The 25,430-nt window shown below is 40.0% G+C and overlaps 1 protein-coding gene across 2 annotated transcripts in view; it reads left to right on the forward strand.

Annotated features, from left to right (window-relative positions):
• Positions 1–752: 752 nt before the first annotated feature.
• cacnb2b (calcium channel, voltage-dependent, beta 2b) overlaps positions 753–25,430 on the forward strand; it is a 47,796-nt gene continuing 23,118 nt past the window's right edge. The window contains exon 1 of one of the 2 annotated variants that reach the window (XM_086175670.1): positions 753–1,444. In XM_086175670.1, the coding sequence (XP_086031796.1) occupies positions 1,397–1,444 (48 nt within the window). In that variant the 5' untranslated portion in view covers positions 753–1,396. Of the gene's footprint in view, positions 1,445–16,985; positions 17,452–25,430 lie in introns of those variants that run through there. The other variant, XM_086175671.1, reaches the window with a different exon arrangement.

The following is a 25,430-nucleotide window of genomic DNA, read 5'->3' on the forward strand; positions in this document are numbered from 1 at the left end:
TAATTGTGAAAAACATCTCTATAAAGTAAGGCAAAAAAATCATCCGTATCAATGAAACAAAATTTTGAGCACATTAAAAATGATATATTTGAAGTGTTTTCCTCAAAGGATTTGTTGTCTGTATCAAACGAAAACTTTTTAATATCCTAAAATTTGTACATTTTAATTAGGGGTTTGTCCTTTTTCCAGGATTTATATGGGAATGTTTACAGAATTTAATAGAATTAGAAGTCTCCTTCCTGTCTATTCAGGCCATTCTCAAGGTAACATGAAAAACACATCGCAGAGGAGAAATCACTGAAAAGGGCGCAACACTGGGGATAGAGGGAGCAAGACACTGGATAGAGATGAGGAGAAAATAATACTGAAGAAAAAAGGAAAGAACAGATAAAGAGATGACATAGATGAGAAGGAGGAGGAGGAGGAGGAGGAGGAAGAGAGGGGGAATGCTGTTAGGAGGGGAGGACGCTTTGTAAATCAGAGAGACTGAAGGCGCATTTGAATTCAGCCTGTGTGTCTCCTGCGCTAGCTGAATGTTACCTGCTCCAGCATGGCAACAGAGAGAGCAAGAGCTGTGAGCTTAAGCTGCAGCCTCAACACACACACACAGGCACACGCACGGCTTACACAGTTACAACAGGAGAGCAAAGAGTGACTCAGGTAAGCAACAACACCCCCGGTGAGAGAGGACCCTTCAGCAGGGGGGTAGCAGGGTGAAGTGAAAGGGAGAGATGCCGGAGGAGGAGCTACAGAGCTGTATTTTTGAGGAGGAGGAAGAAAAGCACAGAACCCCAAATCTATCTGGACTCCCTGGGTGGGTTTACGAGGGAGGGGAGACAGGCAAGACGGATGTGGAGCGATGCAAGAGCTCTGACTGGATTATTCCGAAAGACAACAGATGCAAATGAAAGAAGATAAGATAGTTGTTTCAAGACTACACAAGGTGCTTAAATTGGAGGAGACTGAAGAAGGCGGCTCTGACAGGGTTGAGGTATGGTAGGCGGGTAAATAAAAAGAGGATGGCAGATGAACCACCCCTCTTCTTGCAATAAGGTGAGCAATCATACACCTTGACACAAGAAGACATACAAACCAAAGGCTCTCATTCTTAAGCACACCAGACTGGTCTCACTGGGATTTAAAGACACTGTGAGACTCCTGGATTTGAAGACAGAACTTATGAGAGGGATCATTCAGTGAAACTCCAGCTAATCCTCTCCTGCAATAACCTGTGGACACAGGACATCTGATAATGTTGTCTTGTATTTCTGATGACCCGGTGATCAAGTAGATCATCTTTGCCATGAGGATCCTGTGTATGAACCTGATTTGAAACAAACCACCTCTGGAGGCTTTATCAGCCTGTCCCACTCTTTCCCTCCAACTGGATGTCTTGATGTATTGCTGTGGGCTGGGACACTGGCGGAGAGTGCAGTCCACCTATGTAAGTGACCATCACATCATTAACAGCACCCATCCCCATCTTATGGATCCCATAGCAACAGCGAAATTTTTTTGTGGCATTGTGAGGGGGGGCGTCTGGCATTTGAATGCCCGATTTGAAAACACGAACCCTGGAGGATTATCACAGATCATTTACAAGCTGTTGCAACATGCTTTCGGTGTGGCAATAAGTATGCGTATTCTTGTGAATGACCGCGAAGGTGGTTCATTCATTACTTGCAGACATACTTTGCGGCCACATTGCGGTGCCTACAACCTGTTATTTTCTGTTTCTCAGTGAAAGTCTGCCTGAGTTGGCAACAGTTTGCATCTTCCTCAGTTGTTCTGCTGTTGTGGCGTACAAGAGACAAGGTGTTTTTTGAAAGAATATCAGAGTTATTGAAACTCTTCTTCATCGTCCTCCCTGGCGGAGCTGTCTGAATGAGGAGAAGGGTGGGGAGGACAGACAGGTGTAGAGATCTCATTACAAGACAGGTTTGGCTGAACTCTCAATGACAGAGGAGCAGAGGACAGCCTCGCTCTTCCTTTTGACTTTCCTCTGATGCTTTCTACATTGCCTTCCTCTTTTTCTTCCAATTTTCTGGTAGTTTTGTAATTGCATTCATGACGGATTTCATGTGTCTGTTTGACCTCTATGAAATCTTGTTGCTGATGATAGTATGGTCTTAGAGGTGAATATTGTGCGGTGGTGCTGACTGCAATAATAACCACACTCCAACATGAAAACAGGCTTACTGTGAGCCGTCACTGCTTGATGACTTGTTAGCACAGAACCTTGCAGATTACCAAAAACTGCTGCATGCAATGTGTGCCCACTTGAGAGACAAGCCAAGGAAATAAGCTTATAGAATCAAAAGCTATGATGGCTAAAATCAGTTGCGTATGAAGAATTTGAACCGCGGGTCCATACGCGATGTAGTTTTATAGGTCTTGTGCTGTTGTGATTAGCAGAGAGGAGCCACAGTCAAATGAATATATTCAGATATAAAAATGTTTAAATTTGCCGATTGAATTTAAAAGAAAAAGAAAACAAATCAATATACAAACAAAAACAACAAATGTACAGTGATATGTGGCTGATTGTCCTTTGACAGTTGCAATCCAAATATCAGTTCCTTACCAATCCATATGTCTTGCCAAGTGTACATTGTGATAAGATGAATTTAAAAAGAAGCCTTTACAGATTTCAAAATGGAGACCGCAATGAAGTACAAATCAGAAAAATTGTAAGATGACAAACTTCAGTTGCCGTGGAAGAAAAAGTATATTCTGCAGCAGTCAGCTGCATTAAAAAATATTTTTTATCATGGTTGAGTACCATTGCTTGATACAGTTTTGACTCAGCACTCCATTCACATCATCATTGCTATTGCACATTCCTGCAGGTGTGCCCTTTGTTGGCAGACGACAGCGCTAGATTGCCTAAAGAGCCTCCCTGGCTTTGAGGAAGAAGTGAAGGAACAGCTCTGCCAACAGGTGAAAGGCCCAGCACAGATAAAATGTAGTCAGCCTGTTCAACAACTCTACCAAATGAATGGAATTCTTAGAATGTATGAATAAAATATCATACATGTCGTCACATAAAAGCCCATGTACTGTTATGACACAAATTCCAACAGTAATCTGATTACATAAAACACTTAATCATTTATTATTTTGACAGTTTCAGCTGTCCCCTTCCTTTTAGACCATGAAAATGGTGTTCTTCTTTGTAGAAGCAGCAAGGCTTCTCGATCGAGATAAAATATGCTTAACGTAGCATTGTTATTCTTTGTTTAGCATCATAAATTACCAGTAATCTAAAGATTATACAGTGGATGTGACAAGAACGATGTTGCATAAACTTTGAATAACAAATGTAAAAGTGCCAAAATGATTTTGCTTTCTTGACCAGAAAAGGGTATTTGATATAAACGTCCAGGAGCGTGTACCACTGAGGACATTTATTGTATGTTAGTTTTGCACACCTCACATGCATTTTCATGATGGGGTAGGTGGGTTCTAACCACTGTACAGCTGGTCTACATGAATTTACTGAACTGAGTCAATTATAGAAATATATCATAGAAGCAAATAGCGCGATAAATACTAATGTGAATTTATCAAATTACAAGTCAGTCCCTACATAGTTTACTTATTTCCCCCTTATTTCCCCCTACGTAATTCATATTTCCAGTGTGCTTGTAAACTGTTGACCCAGTTGTAAATTATACCAAATCCTGTCAAAGTCTGCATATATTTTTCAATTCACCATATCATATTTATATATCATATAAAATTAGATGAATTTCATTTTACATAATATTGGTCTGTTGCATCCAATGCTTAACATTTATTATTTAAAGAAAATTACCAAAGGAAATATGAAAATATGTATACAAATAAAAACTATCAAAAATTATTTTAAATGATTTATTATTATATAGGTGTTGAGACTAAACTACATCATAACATCAATACATCTCTGATCTCATGTGCCATTAAAAGCCAGACATGTGTCCAATGAACATTTACCTCTTCTAAGACTTGACCCTTAAGATTACTTTTTACTCTTCAGAAATGCACCATGCCATTTTCTAGAAATTTTCTAGAACTTCAAACAAAGAGTATATTTATAAGCTTCATTGACTTTATGACTCTCTCCTGCCTGGGAAAACAATTTCGAATTTCTGCACAAACAGAGGTTGCAACGACTCCAAGGTATTTTTTTATTGTTTTTTGGGGGCACTAGACATATGTTCTAATTATTTTTCTCCCAGAAAGCGTTTTCACTCATTTGGATCATTTTTCCTTTTCAGCTAACAATGCATTTTGTTAGATGAAATTCTTGTCCTTGTTCTGTACCTGTAGGTTGTTGAAAGGTCTGCATCTTTTGATTGCTGTTGCCGATTGATTGATTTAACACAAATGTGATTATTGCTGTGGCATAGAATTCAATAGTTGTTGCCTGTCTATCACACATTCCCAGCAATTGGATCTACAGTATTTTTAAATTATATAATGGTTTCTACATCCCCAATATCTCAAAACATTATCAGTGGATGGTATGTCTTATCCTTTCTGCAGACAGTTCCTCGCAGAATATGAGGAATGCCTTTTAGGGTGGTTATATGCTACTTTGCTGACACTTCCTTCTTCAAAGAGGCAGAGAACATCAGTTATTTGGGTGCTATGGGAACATACAAACACAATTTAATTTTTTCCCAAGCGGACAAATTCTGTTCACACCACTTGCTGTTGCTCATGCAATCTATCCGTCAAACACAGTACAAATTTTCATTATGCAGTTGGGAGAACAAGTATTTGATACGCCTTCTGATTTTTTAGGGGATTTGGTGGATGAACTGAGCAAAATTAGTGCCTGTCTTAATGAAGTCACAGATTGTTTACAGCTCGGGTTTCGGCACTGGTGAGACCACATTTTGCTTCACTGTAAAAAACAAAACGGACCTCTCTGTTTGCACCCCAGTTGTCAATAACTTTATTTGGATTTCAGATATTTTCTCCTCTGTGTGTTTTAGAGCTGCATGAACCACAGCAAGTGTATAAGACTGCATCTGCCAGTTCTGATCAATGATGTGTCCTGACAAAGTAAAAAAAGCATCAGTTGTTTTTCACTGCCCACTCATTATTTGCTCAAACCTCACTGTTTGCAGAGTCTATGTTCAGTGATAATGGGACTCTAGACTTTCTTCAACAGATTCTTTATGTAGTATTGAATACATTTAAAAGATGACAAAAGCCCCTATCTTTTATGGCTAAATATAGGTTGCAAATTAGTAATAATTAACTGGGCAGTAACTCTTTTGATCCTTCAGGATCTCTGGGAATCATCTGGAAAGGATTAAGGTTTTACACAACAATGGGAAGCGGAATTATAATTGTCATAATTATTAATTTTTATTCAACAATAAAATTCAAAATAAAACGAGAGTGACAGTCCTAAAGTTTGCATAGATACATTTATGAATTCATTTTGCATTAAGTTTACCATGCACACTCAGTCCATAGGATACAATGTCATCTATCATAAGGCGAGAGACAGGGAATGTCCTCATAAGAGCACCAATTGATGTAATGGCAGATTAATAAAAAAGGCAAATAAAAATAAAGTCTCTATGTAATTCTACATATTCTAAATATCTGTCCAACATGAGCTGGGGCATGTCAGCTATATACTGCAGTATAATTTGTCTGGCATTCTTTGTCTTGCATCATTTAATTTTCTTTTACCTACTTCATAGTTTTCTTAGTTTTTCATAAATTAATCCATGTGTAAACAATGTGTAAACAATGATAGAGCATCATTCTTGGTCAAATGCAGAACTTGCAGATGAGCAACAACTGTCTTGGAAATTGATTAATTGACTAAAGTTTTACCCTGATACAATTGACTTGATCTAAAAACCATAGACTTTGCAAATTTCTCAATTGGGGTAGCAATCCATAGCACTGATACCTGGATATGCCTGTGTAAACTCTATTGTTCTGTCTTTTGTCAGGTGAGGAATGGCACAGGAGCCTGGGGGTTTGAGCATACTGCTGTTTTTGTTCAGCCTCCAATCTATACTTTTGGTATTTTATGTGTGGTACTTATTTCTCTAGTTGCTGTACTTTCCTACCACACATGTGTAGCTTCTGGATTTTCTGCCACAGTCTGACAATTTCACTGCTTTTCGCCACCACATAATCAAGACCACCCACACCTTCTTGCCCCTTAATTTTTCCATGTGTCAATTACTTTTTAAAAGACTCAATAAAGCAGAAATAGCTTTAAGTATCATAACATTAATAATAAATTTAAATCCACTCATTATCATATACTAGCATTGAGTGTATTGTGGGAGAAGGAACTGTAACAGAAGAAACTCATCACCAAAAAGTGATTTTTTTTGGACATGGTTTTGCTGTTGATGTCCATGTATAAGATTTTATTTAAGCTCCAGATGATCAGAAGGGAGTGAAGTTTTTTGTTGCTTAATTTCACGAAAAAGTAGTGGTTTGCAAATCACTGCAATTCTATTTTTTGTGTATCACGGTGGTGGCAAATCGCTACCTCACCACCAAATGGAAGCATGAAAACATTAAAATAAAACAAGAGCTCAAAGAAGATATTGACATGGACAGAAGTCCTTTGACAACAGGCTCGAAATATCAAGGTGCTGGGTTACTGTATGAACAGTACAGCTACTAGTCTGTACTCTAAGAATGAAAAGGCGTTACATTGTGTATCAAAATTTAAACTGTATTTTAAATCAAATGTAATTTGTAAAGGCTTTTTGTGCGACTAATGTAAAATTTATGACAAATGTTAAAATGCATTTGGAGATCGGAGAATATAGTGCAGAGCGGGGGGTCTTGCTTCTCATTCCTCACTCCATTTTCAGTTATTTACTGGAAATGATTTTTAACTCTTGCAGTAAAATTTCATCATCAGAACAAGCTGCGATTTTTTTTAGGATGAACTTAATACACTTCTTAGCCCTGGATTTATTGAATGTGGAGGATGCAGACTTAAGATGGTCTCCTATCATCTTTTATGCGGGCGTATGTGTCATTTTTATCCTCTGGTAGGCCACTTCCCTCTAGCCTAATCTGTTGAAGCCACCATACTATTGCATGGGTGGACATTGATTCTAATGCTGAGAAAAAATACTCTAAGATTTGGTTAGTATTGACTTGTTTTTACACCCGTGTTGCCATTTACAACTTCACCTGAGGAGATGTGACTGGATCAAGACAGGCATTTGCTCCTTGTCAGATATTTATGTTTCATTCAAACTGAGTTTCAAGAAATGAAAGGGGAGACATAACTTGCTAATAGATTCAATAAATGACAGGGTCTTGCTGTTATGACCGGCAAGCTTGTTGTGCGTCCAGTAGAAATGGTAATTTAGTCAGGTGCTTAAATAAGTTTAATATTTGTGATGATAACTGGTTGCGTATTCGACTCTACAAGCTTCAAAAATTTTGATAGTCAATTTACTAATGCGTGTTTCACACACTCAACGAGTTTGTGTGTTTTTTCATGGAATTTGAAGTTGGGTAAGTAGCAAGAATAAACAGCCTGGACTCATAAACCTACATTAATTATGTGTGACTCATGATTTTGAATATATATATATGGTTGGTAATGCTAATTATGTTATCATATATACATAAATATATAGGATAGTAACATAATAAAAAATAAAACAATATTAGGGGCTGCAACAGCTTACATTTGCCCAATCTAGAGAAGAGACAACAATTTAACATTAAACTTGAATATTTTACTTTTATTCATGCTTACCTCAGGGCTTTCCTCACAAAATATCACCAGCATGTTGTTTTCCCATCAAGAGGAGACACCACCTTGGACTTGGTCTAGACCACCCACAAAGGAGCATACAAGGCCTCCCTTCACCTTGGACTCTCTGACCACACCACTGCTATGCTAACACCGGCTCACAGACCCCGGGTGAAAGTCACTAGACCGATTCGGAAGCAGATACAGGCGTGGTCAGATGGGGCCACCTCTGCTCTTTAGGACTGCTTCTACAAGACGAGACTGACTGGAATATACGCAACCAGGCAGCCACCTACGACGACCAGCCGAAAATTGAGGAGTATACAGTTACTGTTACTTCTTACATCGGAAAATGCATTGACAATGTAACCCACACCAAAACCGTCATCACCTGAGCTAACCAGAAGCCATGGCTGAGAGGGTATATCCAACGGCTGCTGAGAGCCATACCCTCCACAGAGGACGCAATCTGCTCAGCTCTCCACCCAACCCTTACCCACCTGGACACCAAAGAATCTTATGTGAGAATGTTGTTTCTGGACTTCAGCTCCACATTCAACGCCATAATCCTGCAACAGCTGATCACCAAATTACAACAGCTAGGGCTCAACACCTCACTCTGCAACCGGCTGCTGGACATCCTCTGTGAGAGGCCACAACCAGTACCAGTCCCAGTCGGCAAAAACATCTCGAGCAGCATCACACTCAGCACAGGGGCTCCCCAGAGCTGTGTTCTCAGTCCCCTGCTCTTCAGCCTGCTGACTCATCACTGCAAACCTACCTGCAGAACAAATCACATGGTGAAGTTTGCAGATGACACAACTCTGGTGGGTCTCATCACCAAGGACAATGAGACCTACAACAGGAAGGAGGTTGACCTTCCAACCACGTGGTGCAGAGACAACAACCTCCTGCTGAGCGTCAGCAAGACCAAGGAGATTGTTGTCAACTTCCGGAGGCCACACCATGCACGCCCTGTTGACCATCGATGGCACTGCTTCGAGAGAGAGATCGCACCAAATTCCTGGGGGTGCACACCAGTGTGGACTTCTCCTGGACCACCTGCATCACTGGCGAAGAAAGCACCTCTACTTCCTTTCCAAACAGAGCAAGCGAAAGCCCCACACACATCATGCACACCTTCTACCAGGGCACCATCAAGAGTGTCCTGACCAACTGTGTTCCTTTGTGGGGCAGAAGCTGCAAGGACTACAACAGGAAAGTTCTGCAGCATCGTGAACACAGCTGGAAGGATCATCGGTGCCCCACTCCCCTCCCTGAAAGACATACACACCACCTGCCTCACCCATAAAGCGTCCTCAATTGTGACGCCAGCCACCCCACACGGCCTCCTGCCTTCAGGGAGAAGGTACTGGAGCCTCTATATTATCGATATTATCAATATCAAGTCAGGAAGTGAAAACATGTATACAAAAATATATAGAAATTTTTTAAAACCTACAACACAAGGGTACAAAGGTTAAGGAATCTACAAACTCCACAAGAACCAAGAATTCTGCGTAAGCCAACAGGGGACAGGTGAAACACATTAGGACACAGATACAGTTGAGACTCTTTAAGGCAGGTCGGGCAATCAGAGCACAGACATATAACACTAACTCAGAGGTGGGCAAACTACAGCCTGCGGGCTGCATTCGGCCCATTGGTCTTATAAAGACCGCCAAAAATTAGTAAAGAATTCATACTTGATGTGATAGATTGAATGATTGGATCAATGAATGTGGGAGCTCAAACAGGAGATTATTTCATTTTTGGAGCTACTTGAGAACACTTGAGAATTTTCCTGTGCTGAATGACACAGATTGGGTTTGAGATTTAGCCTTTACTCTAGACATACTGACATACATGAATGAGCTGGACGTGAAGCAACAAGGGAAAAACGGTTTGTGCGTGAAATCCAAGCAAACATCAGAGCCTTCAAAACAAAGCTGGCTTTATTTTCAAAGCAAACGTCAGACGAGTATGATGTGTACTGTTAACAAATACGCTTTTTTTTCTTTTTCATATGTACCGTATCTTGTGGTGACCCACCCCGTCCATCAAATTTCAAGTCAATGCGGCCTCTGAGCCAAAAAGTTTGCCCACCCCTGCACTAACCGTATCATGGCTCTTTTTCCCATATAGCAAGCTCAACACAACCTATGCAATGTAACAAGCTTTTTTTTCTCTTTAATCTCATGCCGGGTAACAGTTGCCAGCCTTCAGTGTGTGACTCCCCAATATGCTTTCTGTTGTCTGTCTAACTCCACTCGTCTGTCAGCTGTCGCTCCTCAACTCCATCATAATCCCCCTCCCTCTCTTGATTTATTCCACTACATACCCTCTCCTGCTCTGCGATCCCCTAACATCCATCCTTGTATTTTACCCTTCCTTTCCATCTCTCCATCAATCCTACTATTCTCAGTCTCTCCTCTCCCAGATGTTAGTTTTGCTGGCTCAAGCCTCTGGCATCACGGAGGAGGGGCAACAGCCAGATGTTTGCTTGCATATTCATACAGGGTTTATGAGTCTGAGGAGAACAGACAGTCACTGACAAGGAAAAAGGAGAGATATTCATGTGGACAAAGTTCTCTGCACACCTCTACGAGTTGCAATTCAGAGCTATCTTTTCTTGGTCTCTCTCTTGCTATGCTCCTCCTCCGCGTTCTTGAGTCAGTTTCAGTGTAAATGCAGCTGGGTGTGATCAGAAGGCAACAGTCCAGGCGGATGTAAATCTGGCAATACTTGATAGCACAGTGGGGAAAAGTGGAGGATATTAAATGAAAAAAAAAACTTCATCTGCTGGAGTGCTACAGCTCAAGGTGAACTGGGTTCACTTTGTATGAGGACTGCCACCGAATCTGGAGTTGGGCCCTTGTACCTGTGAGCCATGTCAAAAATGCCCAAGATCAAAAATGTCTCCTGGGTGAGTACTACCTTTCCAGTTGGGATGTCGGGGAGGGTTTAAGAGCTCTTCATTTCATAAATTCTTATCTATCTGTCTTAAAACATGTTTTTTTTTTCTCTGATTCACGGCATGGAGGCTATTAGAAGCATGAACACAATGTGGAATGGCATCCTTTTTTATTTAAAACACAGTTGCTTTGTATTGCCCAATTAAGGAGGCATTTTTCTATTTGCAAAATTTAAAAAAACTATGAAAGATCAACCAGCAATTGTTTTGGATGGCCCATTTGTGCATCTTTAATTACATTACACCTGTCTGGTTAATAATAGTTGAATTGATTTAATTGATACATACAAGACCACTAACATAAATAAGTCAACAAGAGGTGAGCTCCAGTCATTTCCCATAGAATGGGAGACATTTACATGTGTGCATGACCACAGTTTGCAGTTGAGTGACTCGGAACTGCCCCCTTGGTAATTAATTATTTTTGGGTCAGGACAGATGTTGTGATTATCTGTGTGGACACAGTGAAAACTGGGAAGCTGAAGTCTGGAGGTTTGCCTGGAATTGTGCGTGTTATCTATAACTGCCAAGGCAGCCCTGCTCTGCAGTTGTAGCTCCAGCTTGATGGCACTGGGCGCGCACACACACACACACACACACACACACACACACACACACACACACACACACACACACACACACACACACACACACGTTATAGTTATAAGAAGCTTAGGGACAGATGTTTGTTGATGGGTGAGAGCACATGTACACATGGACACGTGTCCATGAGAGCACTTCAAGTGGTCATGTGGTCCAGAATGTGTAAATGATCCAAAAGGAGTAGACTTCATTGTTTATGTTTTAGGTGAAAAAAAAAAATATATCTCCTGTCTTAATGTAAGCACATTAAAACGGCAATTCAGATAAAAGGAAAGATATGAAAGGAGCTTGATTAATGATCAAAAACTGCAAAGTCAATCTACTTTAACTTTAACTTTAACTTTAACAATCTACATTAACTTTTGGAGAACATCATGCCATTTCACAACTTTGCTTGTCCTGCAAGTATCTAAATTCTAATCATGAATACCTTTCTAACTGCATCAAAAGGCATCTAGATATTTAATAGTTAAGGGAATACAGACCTATTGCGAGATTTAAGCTGATGGTATTATGATATATATGCTACATGATATAAGCTGTGTAAAACCCGCATGTGTTTGTATGAAATATATATTAAAAAAAATTTAAATTCCTCATCTCACTTCACAGATTTTAATAGGAAGGCCCATTGACATTATTTGTGACATCACAAATATTTTGTTGGCCTTGATTACAATACACAGCATACCTGGAATATTTTCAAGCTATGAATCAACTTCATAACAAAATCATATATATATATATGTATATATATATATATATATACATATATATATAGTAGCAGGATAAAGAAAAATGCCAGAGTCAAAGATGAGTTTAGAATTTAGTCCTCACCTCCTAAACCAAGCTAAAAAAGAATACTTTGTGCCAGAACTACCCAAGAACGTAAACCATGCCCCATTTCACAGCCCTGTAGGATGAGAACGTACACATCGTGTGTGTGTGTATGTGTACGTCTTGTCAAAAAAAAAAAAAAAAAACCTCACTAACCCAAGCTTACTGTTCTGTATATTTCCTGTGCATCTTGTATTTGCAAGTGTTATTTGCAGTCCTTATGTCCTCTATTGTAAGTCGCTTTGGATAAAAGCGTCTGCCAAATGTAATGTAATGCAATGTAATGAGAGGCACCGCCTCTGGTGTCTGCCACTCAGGCCCCTTCTTCCATCCAAAATCCAGCCCGAGGGGCTGAGGTAACACAAGTACACACAACAGAAAATAGAAAACTTGCAACAGGGTTGGACTTCCCAGCCACATGCTGAATGTTCATTTTGAAAGACAGCACTCATCAGGAGCAGAACATGTGAGTGTACTCAGCTCCGTCCGTTGACAGGGTCATGTGCCTGTTAAAGCCAGAGAGCTCCATAAACTGGCTACAGGTGGTGCCCAAGGGATGAAACAGTTATAAAAATTCACCACAACTAAGAACTCCTGTAATACCTAGACATAGACTGGGCATCAAAAATAAAGTCCACGGGTGTAACCAAGCCATGAACCAGTTGGAACACATTTGGTCGCATCTGGAGGTTGCCTGTAGCAGTCTTCCAGCAGCGGTGGAGAAGGCCATCATGGCTTAAAAGGCTGGTCCACTGTGAACAGAGAGCCTTTGTCTTTGTGTCAAGCATCGAGACTGCTTGACACAGTGTGGTTAGTATGTAGGAGGACCTTTTTGTCTAAAGAAGAATAAGCTAAAGCAGCTGAGGGCCAGGTCAATGGACAGCAGCTCCCGGGAGGTGATGCAGTAGTTCCTCTAGGCGGCTGGGGGCAAGACTGAAGTAGGTAATGTCCTGCTCACCTTGTTTCCCTTCCTGGGAAAGGCCAAAATCACTGGCATCTGTATCCACAGAGACGGGACACTGGGGACCAGGGTAGGCCAAAAAGGAGGCCTTGATGAGTGCTGACAGGAGTTGGCAGAAAGCACAGTACAGTCGTCACCTTACTGAATTGCCCGTCCCTTCTGGTTCAGTGTGCCCAAGGTGCTCGGGATGGTAAAGTCTCTGACAAACTGATGGTAGTAGGCTAGGCCATGGAAACGCAACAGGCCACCAATATTTTGGGAAACTGGCCATGGCAGCTCTTGGCTGGGTCAGTGGTTACCCTGGCTTGGATATCTCTGGACAAAGCAGGCTGCACTTTTTTGGGTCAAGGTGAAGACAAGCATGACAAATGGTTAGAAAGACATCACTAAGGTTGTCCAGAGCACACTGGAAGTCTGCAGTTTGTACGAGGAGGTCATCCAAACAGACCACAGGCCAGCTTCGTGGAATGTCACTCTGGACCCTCTCCGCCAAGTGTTCAAAGATGGCAGAGGCATTGCAAAGCCCGAAGGGCATCACCCTGAACTGCCAGAACTCTTGGCCTGTGATGGAAAATGCAGTCTCCAGGTGTGCCTTTGGTGCTAACTCCACATGCCAGTAGCAACTCCTAATGTCAAGGGAGGTAAACCAGCAGAACAAGGAGATGAAATCCATGGCGTCATCCACCCAGGGAAGGGGCTAGATATATATATAGGTAACTGTTTATTAGCCAATACTCAACACAGAAGTGCAAAGATTCATCATTTTTCTTGGCCAGGACCATTGGAGCTGTCCACAGCTGGCTGAGGACTAGATGATTCCAACCACCAACATTTCTTGTAGTTTTTGTTCTGCTGCAGACCACTTGGCGAACAATAGAGGACGGGGGTGGAAATGGATCTAATGGGTCCCACCAGTGTCAATCTCATGCTGAACCAGTCCGCTCTGTGTGCATTCCTTGTGATTTGCTGGAAAAATGTCATAAAACACGTCCAGTGGGTTCCTTAGCTGGCATTTCTGGCCTGTCTCCAGGCCGCCACAGCTTTGGAAGTACAGGTCATCAATGGCCTGCTTGGGTCCGAGGAAGATGTCTGAGGTGCTCTGATGCTGCAGGCTTTATGTTTTCGAGGAGGGACAAGGTGGCCAGTTTGTGAGCTGAAGAGGAGGTGCACTGTAGTTCTTCCAGCAGGATGGAGTGCAATGGCTTCTGAACCCAGGTGGAGTGTAGCCCCAGTTACAACCACCACCGCTCTCCAATTCTCCAACAAGTCCAGACCAATTATGCAGAGGTCTTGTGTCCTTGCCAACTAGAAAATGGTGCTGCTGAGGATGGTGCATTTCCAGCCCTGAAGTCCCAGGCAAGTGGTGCCAGGCAGGACCCTGAGGCGGATAATCGAGATGGTGGACCCTGTGTCTATTGGAGCCATACATTGGGTGCCACCAATGCAGCACTCCACATAAAGTATAGTCCATGAGGTTGGCAGCAGGGAGTCTCTCAAACTTGGTGTAGAAGATTTTTGGATTGCCAGCTTGTCCTGGGGAAAAAGGGGGTAGCAGGGCTTTTTCCTTTTGTAATTAGTGAGAGCTCTGAAAGTTCTCCAGAGAGCAACAGGATTGTTAGTGACCGACTCACGCTCCAGTCTGGCTCTACAGACCTCCTTGACAGATTCAATGGCCTTCTTGAGGTCCTGTCTGGCCAGCCTGTCCATGCTGATCTCTCTGTATGCCTTCTCTCTCTGATGCCCGAGTTCTCTGAGCTGCTTTGGAAACCAGCATTTTTGGTCATTATATCTTGTGATGGTTTTAGTTGGGAAGCAGACCTGCTCACTGAGTAGCTGTTGTAGGCTCATACTGTGTCAGCAAAACTGTTGTTGTCATCCTTAGGGCCTCTCAGTGACTCCAAGACTGTGGACTCCATGCAGTACTGAAGCACGTGCATCGCCTTTGGAGTCTATCTCGTCATTGTGGCCCTGAATGGTTGACCAACTTCAGTTGATGTAGTAAGGTGCAATGGTCCAAACGCCCAAGGGGTAAGCGGTAATACGGTTTTTATGGTGGAGTAGAAACGGTATAATGTTTAAATGTTGTGTGTGGCGCATGCCATCAGCCGTTCTAGCTAAGCAGCTCCTGAGAGAGCTTACACAAGTTAAAATCTTGCATTACGAGAACTCTCGGGTTTGGCCGAGGGTTATTCACAGCGGCGATTTGCTTAGCAAGCTGCCGTGCTGCTACGTGGGTGAGGGCTTTCGGGAGGATGTAAACACCCGAAAGGATAATGGAGGAAAAGTCTCAGGGAATAGTATGGTTTGCACTCAGTAAAAATGGATTCCAGGATATCACAACAGTGTTGGTGAAGAAATCACGACTTACGAGCACCAGTTATTATTTCAGTGAAAGCATAAACCTCCTCCCTTTGATTTCCCGCTGGCTTCCGTGTTACGATCCGCTCTAATCAGCTGGTATCCAGGTTAGTCCACCACCGTGTTAGAAACTCCATCTTTAAACCAAGTCCTTATTAGTCTTTAAAAGTATGTTGATTTAATTCATTTTACTGGGAAGAGTTCGCATGTTGAAAATGCAGATGGCAGAGAGCATAGTACAGCGTCCCCTTCTCCATCTGCGCTGGGCACCGGCCTGCTGCCCCCTGCAGCTTCTGGAAGGACACTTGTGTGCCAGTCTGCGTTCCAAGTTTCTTCCGGTGGGGTTACAGTCTTTAATTGTCTTCTTCTTCTTCTTCTTCTTCTTCTTCTTCTTCTTCTTCTTCTTCTTCTTCTTCTTCTTCTTCTTCTTCTTCTTCTTCTTCTTCTTCTTCTCCTTTGGGGTCTTCCCTTCAGGGAAGAATCAGCGAATCAACCTTCTCCATCTACCCCTGTTCTCTGTATCCTCCTCTCTCACACCAACTACCTTTACATCCTCTCTCACTACATCCATAAATCTTCTACATTCCTTAATGTCATTCAATGGATTGAAAAAAAGTTGGACGCCTCAAGAGGCTTTGATTCCCTAAGGAGTAGGAGGGAATTTTGGTCATTATTTGGCACATGATGGATAAATGTACAAATGAAAAACACTGCAAAATTACACAAATAAAATCCCCCATGAATAAAAAAAGTTTGAAATATGATAAATAATAAAAATCATCATTTAAATACTAAGCATAGTAGGATTAGTCTGTGATGAAAAACCACAAGGAAAAAACTTACAGTCAAGGTTATTGAAATACCATTTCTTACCATAATTTATCCTTTTTATGGTTTATAACCATCAACCATAATTTTTCACCTTTTCGCATTCTGTGACCAAAAAGTGTCTGGGATTTATTCCACAACATTGTTCCAAAATATTGATAATGTATTGACAATCATTAATACCAATGTATCTGAAGTTCCTTAAGACACTCCACTACAAATACAGAACTAAGTTTCACTGCAGTGTCCGGCTGCATATTGAAGTAAACAAGCTTGAATTTGTAGCTTTGCTTGATAAATGCTATAGATAAATAAATACATGCATACACACATTGAAGAGTGTGTTGGCGGCTTGTACCCAGATTGCTGCCAGAGAGTTTCATCCGAAGGTAACATGAGGACAGCAGAGAGGGGGAAGGGGCTCCTTTACAATTATTTTAATGGCTTAATAAGTGTTTTAGTAACACTGATAACAAGCAGTTGAAGCGTTGTCAGACGTAAATCGGACATAGAAAAAATCCCTTTTATTTTCTTTATCCATTTTTTGGACAAAGGCTATTATAATGCTCGCACGCACATTGCGCTTACAAACACATGCACGCGCAAACCCACACTAATCAGGCTTCTCACACACAGAACGGACCGAGCCAAATGATTCCTCACCAGGCGATCTGGCGGCGTTATTTAACAGGGCGTGCAGGGGCGGACGGTTCGGACACCTTCTTTTATTTGTTTGGTACTGGAGGTCAGGATGAGAGGACCGAAGCACAACAGATGCCGCACCGGGAAATAAGCTTTTAATACCCTGGGGACTCGGGAACCATACTCACAATACAGACTTAAGTGAAACCCCTCACGCAACTCAACCGCGTCTTGGCCGCGTCCCGCGCCTCGCTGTTCCTCGGGGAACCTCACACCTTTACGCACGAAACGGTGCCATGCGTTCTGCGTCTCTTTCATTCTTTCCTGGCGGTTTTGTTTTAGTTATTTAACAGCACCTGCAGGACACCAGAGTTCTCAGAGCCAAAAAACGGATCTCAAGAATGGAGCCAGGTGAACGATAATCTGAACTGTCTTTGTAAACGTGGAATGGTTGCGTCATAGACCACTTTACTCGCCATGCCACCCAAGAAAAAGGTAATGATATTTTAATATTTCAGTGTTGTATTTATGCATTTTCTGGTGGGTGCGCGTGCGCGTGCGCCAAGCACGAAGGGTTGGAGTACGCGCCATCTGTTGCACTGGGCGTTAATCCGTGTGTGAGGCCTTTCCACATCATTGCGCTCACTAAACCAGTCCTGGTGCTCAGAGACGATACATGCTGCATGTATCATGTCCTGTGTCTGGCTGAATCCTGCAGGCTCAAGCCAATCACTGATATATTACATAACCCTTGTAGATTAGACAAGGAAGCCTGGGCCTTTGCCTTATTTCTATTAAGGTAGAACTGTGGTGGTTGAATCCTTTTTTGGGGGGCGTATAACAAGATTCAAATACTTTTTTCAGACATTAATTACCTCAGCCATGTCAAAAGGTATGGCTCAGAGTGTAAAAAAAAATGACTTATTAAGATACGACACATTTTACACTGTTCAAGTTTGAATAGGAATAGCACCTGTATAAGTCAGTTGCAAGTTCATAAACTGGCACATTTAGCAACTAAACAGGCATTCTTTTTTAGTATTATTTGTTTTTGTTGGAGGTCTGAAAGGAGCACAATGGAACATGAAGAATGGCAAGCAGTAGTTATTTTATGCAACATTGTGACCACATATTCTTAATTGTCTAGCCAGATTCCAGAGAATATGTAATACTTTTAAGACATTGCATAAGCATTTATTATCTTCTCCCTCGTGGTCTAATGAAACTTGAAATCAATGCACAACACAATGGTTTTAATTCATTTTCCCTGTATATGTGGGTGAGTGTGTCACTGGTTAGGCTCTTGCCAATCTTTGTGTAACAGACGAGTGCTAATGGCTCTTTCTAGCAGTATGTTTAACAACTATAGCTGTTATGTGGATAATTCATTGTTTACTGGCATCGAAAACCCTGAATTTACCATATCCATTTGGGTGAAATGATGCACTCCATCATTACGGAAACACCTTCTGTGAGGGCTTAAAAGCACAATAATGATGAAAGTGCTGTCTTTGTTGTTGTTGTTTGTTAATTATATTAGAGAATGTGTATCTCAAGATGCAAGATAGAGACACTTTGTTCAACACTGGCAATTTAAACCCCTCCCTACTGCAACTAAGGCTCTTGTATTGTTTATTTATTTTTATTTTTTTTGAAATATTTTCATTATGTCTGTCCTCTCAGCAATAACATGGATTAGAAAAACCTGGTCAATATTGAGGAATGTGTAATAAGTCCCCCTTTCAGGGCCAAAAATTCCTAGTCAAAAACAAGACATGAAAAACAGAAATAAATATGTTGAAAATGTTTTCTCTATATGTATATGACTATGCAATCTGGATGATACTTTCAATTTGAGATACAATAGTGACCTCCGTGTCCCCACTGTCACTGTGCGGCAGAAACTTCAATAATTGATGAAAAGTCTGAAATATCTAAAGCATTCTTAAAGCAGGAGTGGTATCTAATACCCCTGGATATTTTTTGACAAATAAAACAAAATAGATTTTATGGCATTTGAATTCATTTTTGAGTGGCCACAGGCCATTTCACATTTTCAGGAGAGTCTTCTGCTTAATGCAGGTAATGTTGACCCTCTGCTTATAACCCATATAATAAACTATATAGTTGTGTTTATGAGGACATTACATCCAGATACCTCTTCTTCTTTCAAGCAAGAAGAGCAGCAATTTAGATCAGGTTGTTTCGTATGATCAGCAAAAATGTCCACTTCTTTGTTCTACTATACAAATTTTATTTACATTAAAGAGCATTATTTATTCATAATTGATGTTAAATCTGAATGTTTGCTTTATTACCCCTTTTTACACCAGTCATAGTGTATCACATTACAATGCAACATAACAGAGCGCTGTGATTTATGAACTGTAAATGAAATGTATCTGAAAGCGAGAAATTAAGTAGATAATTTAAATATAACTATTATATATTTATCTGATAAGTGTCCAGGACCCTGAGCACATGTAGTCCAAGCAGCCCTGCTGGCCTTATTTCTCCCCCTCTTTAAATCCTGGATTGACGCATGCTATCTTAATCGCCTTACCCAGAAACAATCATGGTCCAGAGAGAGAGAGGGAGGGAGAGAAAGAGAGAAAAGGGCGACAGGTAGAGAAGCAGGTGGTAATGTTAAATACCCCTTTTTGCAATGACTTTTAAATTTGTTTTGAGGTCTCATTGCTGTCATTTTATTTGTAGCAAATTGATTCTTTTTAAGTCTCACATGAAATGAGCGGATTATCTTTCTTATAGTGGTTAAACCCCGTCAAAATGTATTTTAATAAGATTTTAACGACGAATGATTCAAAGTTGACTGTTCTAAGTAAAACTGTTTTACTAAACATTCAGGATGAGACCCGATCACATATTTTAAAATGAATAAAAACATTAATTAAGTGGTGCACTTGTAGCTGCAAACTTACAAACATCAATAATAAAAGTCAAAGCCACATACATTTTACTAACGGCAATACAAATTTGTTGCCACTTTTAATCTTCAATTAGAGATTTAAAGGATAGTGATGCAGCCTTTAACTTCACAGACAGAGGCAGGTGCCAAAGTAAAAGTGGCAGTGGCAGCTGCAACATAGCTGCACTGCACTATGGAAGCATGAATCAGAGGGCAGATAGCCAGTCTCCTTCAAACAGATGTTTCAAAACAGCTGATCAGACAGGGGACACAGTCTGCAGGGAAATGCTTGGGTTGATAATGGCCAAGAAATAGAATGGCAACGCCACAGTGTAAGTCAATTTTAATAACTTGACATAATTTCCCCAATTCCTCAGCTAAAGGGTTGACTCATATACATATTTTAACCCTCTCAGGCTCAAATTAAGTTGTAGTTGCAGGAAAAATCTGATATTTGGCTGTCGCAAATCTGCAACATCTGCCTGGAGAAGGTTAATAGCAAAAGACATATTTTTAAATACCAGGGATCTGAGCCAAATGCTCATTGGACAGTTACCACAAAATTAGACACAATGACATTTGTGACCTGCTTCCCCAAAAATAATTTTGGTCCCTTTTTGATGGCTACATTTATCATCCTATGGCCAAAAGTAGCATTCTAATCAGTTTTGCACGTTTGACAAAAATACCACTACTACTACTACTACTACTACTACTATTTTTATTATGACCACTACTTCTTATAATGATAACAATAGTGGCATGGTGTTGTGGTTAGCGCTCACGTCACGATCAAGTGCTTCCTGTGTGTTTTTCTCGGTCCTCAGGTTTCCTCCCACAGTCCAAAAATATGCAGTAGCTTCATTGGAGACCCTAAATTGGCCGCTTGTGTGAATGAGAGAGTGAATGATCGTTTGTGGGCCGATGTGGCCCGCAAGCCGTTAATCTGCCCCGCTAAAGATTCGTACAGAATTCATACTTGAATGATTGGATCTTTGAATATGGGAGCTCAAATAGGAGACTTTTTCATTTTTGGAGCCACTTGAGAACACTTGAGAATTTTCCTGAGCTGATTGACACAGATTGGCTTTGTGATTTAGCCTTTACTGTGCACGTACAGACACACATGAATGAGCTGGACGTGAAGCTACAAGGGAAAAACCGGTTTGTGCATGAAATGCAAGCAAACCTCAGAGCCTTCAAAACCAAGCTGTCAGACAATGTTCAGACAAATGTCGGACGAGTCTGATATGAAATGTTAACAAATGCATTTTTTTTTTATGTGTCGTATCTTGTTGTGAATCGTCCCGTCTTTCAAAAAGTTTGCCCACCCCTAGTCTAGGGTCTACCCTGCCTCTTGCCTGGTAGTTGGGATAGGCTTAAGCCCACTTGGACCTTGAGTATATATATATATACTGCTCAAAAAAATAAAGGGAACACTTAAACAACACAATGTAACTCCAAGTCAATCACACTTCTGTGAAATCATAGTGTCCACTCAGGAAGCAACACAGATTCATTTTGACTTGTTTTAAGGACATTACATCAAAGTTGGATCAGCCTGGAGTTTGTTTTTACACTTTAATTTTGAGTGTGATTCCTAATCCAGACCTCCATGGGTTGATACAATTGATTTCCATTGATCATTTTTGTGTGATTTTGTTGTCAGCACATTGAACTGTGTAAAGAGCAAAGTATTTCATAAGAATATTTCATTCATTTAGATCTAGGATGTTTTTTAAGTGTTCCCTTTATTTTTTTGAGCAGTGTATATATATATATATAATTATTTTATTTTATTTTTTAATATATTTCATATCAAAGTACATATCGCAGGATTTCTCACATTTTTCAGATACTTGCATACCAAATAGCGGAGTAATCGTGGAAATATTAAAATTATGATCGTATCAAATCAATTATGGGCATAAGTTACATGGATAATGAGAAACACAAATAATCGTATGTTGAAGTTGGCTATACCTGAAATTAGTTTCATGTCAGGTTTATATTGTAACTACAACAGTAAAATCCCATACTAAAGTCATTGAACTAAAACAGGCTATGAAAAAACATATAAACAAAACCATCATGTTAATCCACTAAGTAGAGATTCCCCTAATTTGTCTCATAAAAACATGGAATCTTTTTTGATCTTCTGTAGCTGCAAATGATATATAGAGTCATCATCATGATTACTATCATTTTCCTTGATTTTGTCACCTGAACAGCTGGCAATTAGTTTTTTTTTGAGGCAAGCAGAAAGAATACCAGAATAGAGTACATAATACTGCACATAAGGTATCCTGCATTTCAAACATTCAAAATATCTTTCAGAGAATTAGTCTCAACTAATGTAATTTCAATAAGGACAACAGAAACTCTCAATTTAGACAGCTGGTTAATAGTGGTTTTTACACATTTTGGTCACTATCTACAGTTAGTTAGTCTTGTTTAAATTCAAAGAGATGAAGAGTTGAGAGTAATTGTAACATAACTGATTAATTTGAAGTGGCCTATTATGAAAATTGCTAGAATTTAAATCCACCAATGTCTGTAGTCCTCTCTGATTTTAACTGCACAGTGTAGCGTAAAAACATTTTTATTTTTTTTCGTGAGAAAAGAAGCAGATGCTAATTCAACATGTACATTTCAACGCTACACCACACATTTATTTGTATATTCTTAGTGTACATTTATTGAGTTTTTGCATGTGATGACTGAAAGTGTAAATTCATGAAAAAATGCAAGTGTGCCATTAGATATTTTCTATGAAGGATGTAATTTGATAAAGTGATTTAAAATTTAGCAATAGTATGTATTACTCATTTTTGATGCTGTAATGCTAAATGCCATTATACATTCCTCAAAGTATTCAATGCACAGTAGGGGAGAAATTTTACAGTAGTGGAAGGTATTTATGCTTACATTGCACATTGCTTTCAAAGGTTGCCATAGTGACATTTCCCCAGTTTTTGAAAGAGAATGCCTCAAGTATTGCAATCGTATACTATCTGCTGATTTTAATGTTTTTACTTGTGCTTGCCTCTTAGGAAGGGGAGTTGTAAATACCGAGTCTACTCTGCTATTATAGTGACAGTTGTTTAAAATCAAGATGTGTTTTCGTAGCAGACTTTCCTATTTAATTAACTATTAATTTTGTCATTAAATTTAACTTTAATCTTATTTTAGAATAATTCATTTGATCATATTTGCATCAGTGGGAACAATAGTGGTTTGTGAGTGAATGTAATTTCTGTGCATTACATCCCAACCGTATTCGGATCATATGTGATTTGTCAGGATTTTAGTGGATAATAATTGAATAAGTAGTAGACAAAGTTATTGTTGTGCCCAGTTTTAAACCAACCATTTAGAGTTATATTTGCAAGGGAATAGCATTCCTTAGAGACTCTGATTTAGAAATGCCCCCTCCTGAGGTGTCTGTTTCATGCAGTGATGTCTGCTTTTTTTGGAAACTTGATAATAATTCAAGGTGCCATAGAAAAACCACGAAGGCAAGGGAGTCAACAGGAGCAAAAATGGGCCCTGAAAATCCTAAAAGACTGATTAATTTCACTGTGAGAGGATATATATCTCATCAAATCCATATCTATATTATCAAGGCAAAAATGGATTTAGTAGTTCCCAATCACACCATTGTGTTCCGCTCCTCTGTCTGATTATACAGTTAAAAGAGATGGAAAAAGGTGACTTACACAAGGAGTAATTTGCCCTCCAATTTCTATCATACCTTCTAAGGCAGCTTCCTAATTTTTCCTCTAGAAAGAGATGAGCAAGTAAAACACAAAAAAAAATTGAAAATACCAACAAGACAAAAATGTAACAAAAATCCTACCTTAAATTATACAGATGTCAATTAGCATGCTACCTCTGTTATTGCTGTATATGCTGTGTTAAGATCCATTCTTTTATAAATTGCATAGCAGATTCGAGCCAGATGAAGATCAATAATCATTACAAAACACATAAGGTCCACATTAATACTACTTAAACATGAGTTGGATTCAAGAGTTCTTCTTTGCTTGGTAGGATATCCTGAAATAGGAACAAATAATATGAGGTGTACCTTCAAACATACCAAGTTACTTTGTATGTCAGTAGTATTTATAAGCCTTTCTAGATAAATTCAGGCAACGTATTTCTCACTAGTGTCCACTTACAAACATTTGAATAAGAGAATTAATGAACAGGATATGTCATTGTGACCTTTCAAAGCACTGAGACTTGCTATTCACATCTGCCATGTGCACAATGTCCATAGTGTTTGTATCCTGCTGCAAATAGCTTTAAATAAGCTCTTCAGAGTACGGGGAGATCCTTGTCAATGATATCTTTATGATAGATTCAACAAGTAATCAGAAAAGTCTGTGACTAAATGCGCTCTGTGTGTTCATTGAACCAGTGTCATCTTTCTTTCATGCCTGGTCCGAAAATCATTTCATCCTCTGTGGAACCACAGTGCTCCATGTCAGCCAGCGGGCTCTTTGTGACTCACTGGTGCTGGTTATTTCTGGTCAGGGATGAGTTCTATATCCTCAATCAGTTGCTCCTTTCCTAATGTACGCTCTTGGCACATTCTGAAATAGCTGTGTACACACTTTTGGGTAGGAAAGGGGTCACCTTCAGGTAGCGCACTAGGAAATGCGGCCTTAATTTTTAAAATACTCTCGTCATCATTCATGTCGATTACATTTGCTCACCTTCTGAGCCACTTAATTGCATTAATTGCTTGAGATGGCCCTCAAAATGTGAGGATAGAGGTGAGAAAGGAAGGGAAGACAAGACTTCAGATGAGGGATGAATGAATGAGTGGTTTATGAAACTGAAAGTAGAACGTAATCAAAGGCATACTGGATATTTCATTTGGCTAGAAAACACTGAATTAGAAAAATATATACAAACAAAAATATAATATATTAGAAATTTATTTGCTGTGAAATCTTGAAACGATCTGTTGTTTCTGCTCAGGTATAAAGTTGATTTTTTTTTAAAAGGTTATTTAGGTGATAATTATCTATCTCAGTAGGAAACGCATTGCTTTTTGCGATTAACACTAAAGCAGAACAAAAATGCCAGTTGTTAATTCAAATATATATCCCTATATAGAGAGAGAGATATATTTTGTCCAAGTAAGAAACTCAACATTGTATAATAATTCAGTGGGGGGGTTTTTGTACTTTTGGCTGAATGACATTGGCTTGCAGGAGAGGCGTGTGCTGTGCGAACAGATGCCTTTACCAGCCCTGGGAAAACACATGATTATCCAGGGCATAATTCTGCCACAGGGTGATTTTACTTCCTCTTCCTCTCCATTTCCTCTGTCTCCCCCTCATGTTGAATTCCCTACTATGTCCGTCTGCTTCGCTCCCATTTTTTCTTTCTTCTCTAAATACTTGTTAACCACTGTTTGAGGTTAATTTGTTGCAAGATGATTTCAAAATTCCAGTTGTTTAATAAAGGTCCTGTGTTAGAAATCCACAACTAATGTGACCATATGAATAAATTAGATTTATTCTTGAACCAA

This window comes from Fistularia commersonii, chromosome 28 (assembly GCF_037954325.1).
Source record: "Fistularia commersonii isolate RoL2024-O1a breed Wild chromosome 28, RoL_Fcom_v1.0, whole genome shotgun sequence".
In the NCBI taxonomy this organism is placed as follows: Eukaryota; Metazoa; Chordata; class Actinopteri; order Syngnathiformes; family Fistulariidae; genus Fistularia; species Fistularia commersonii.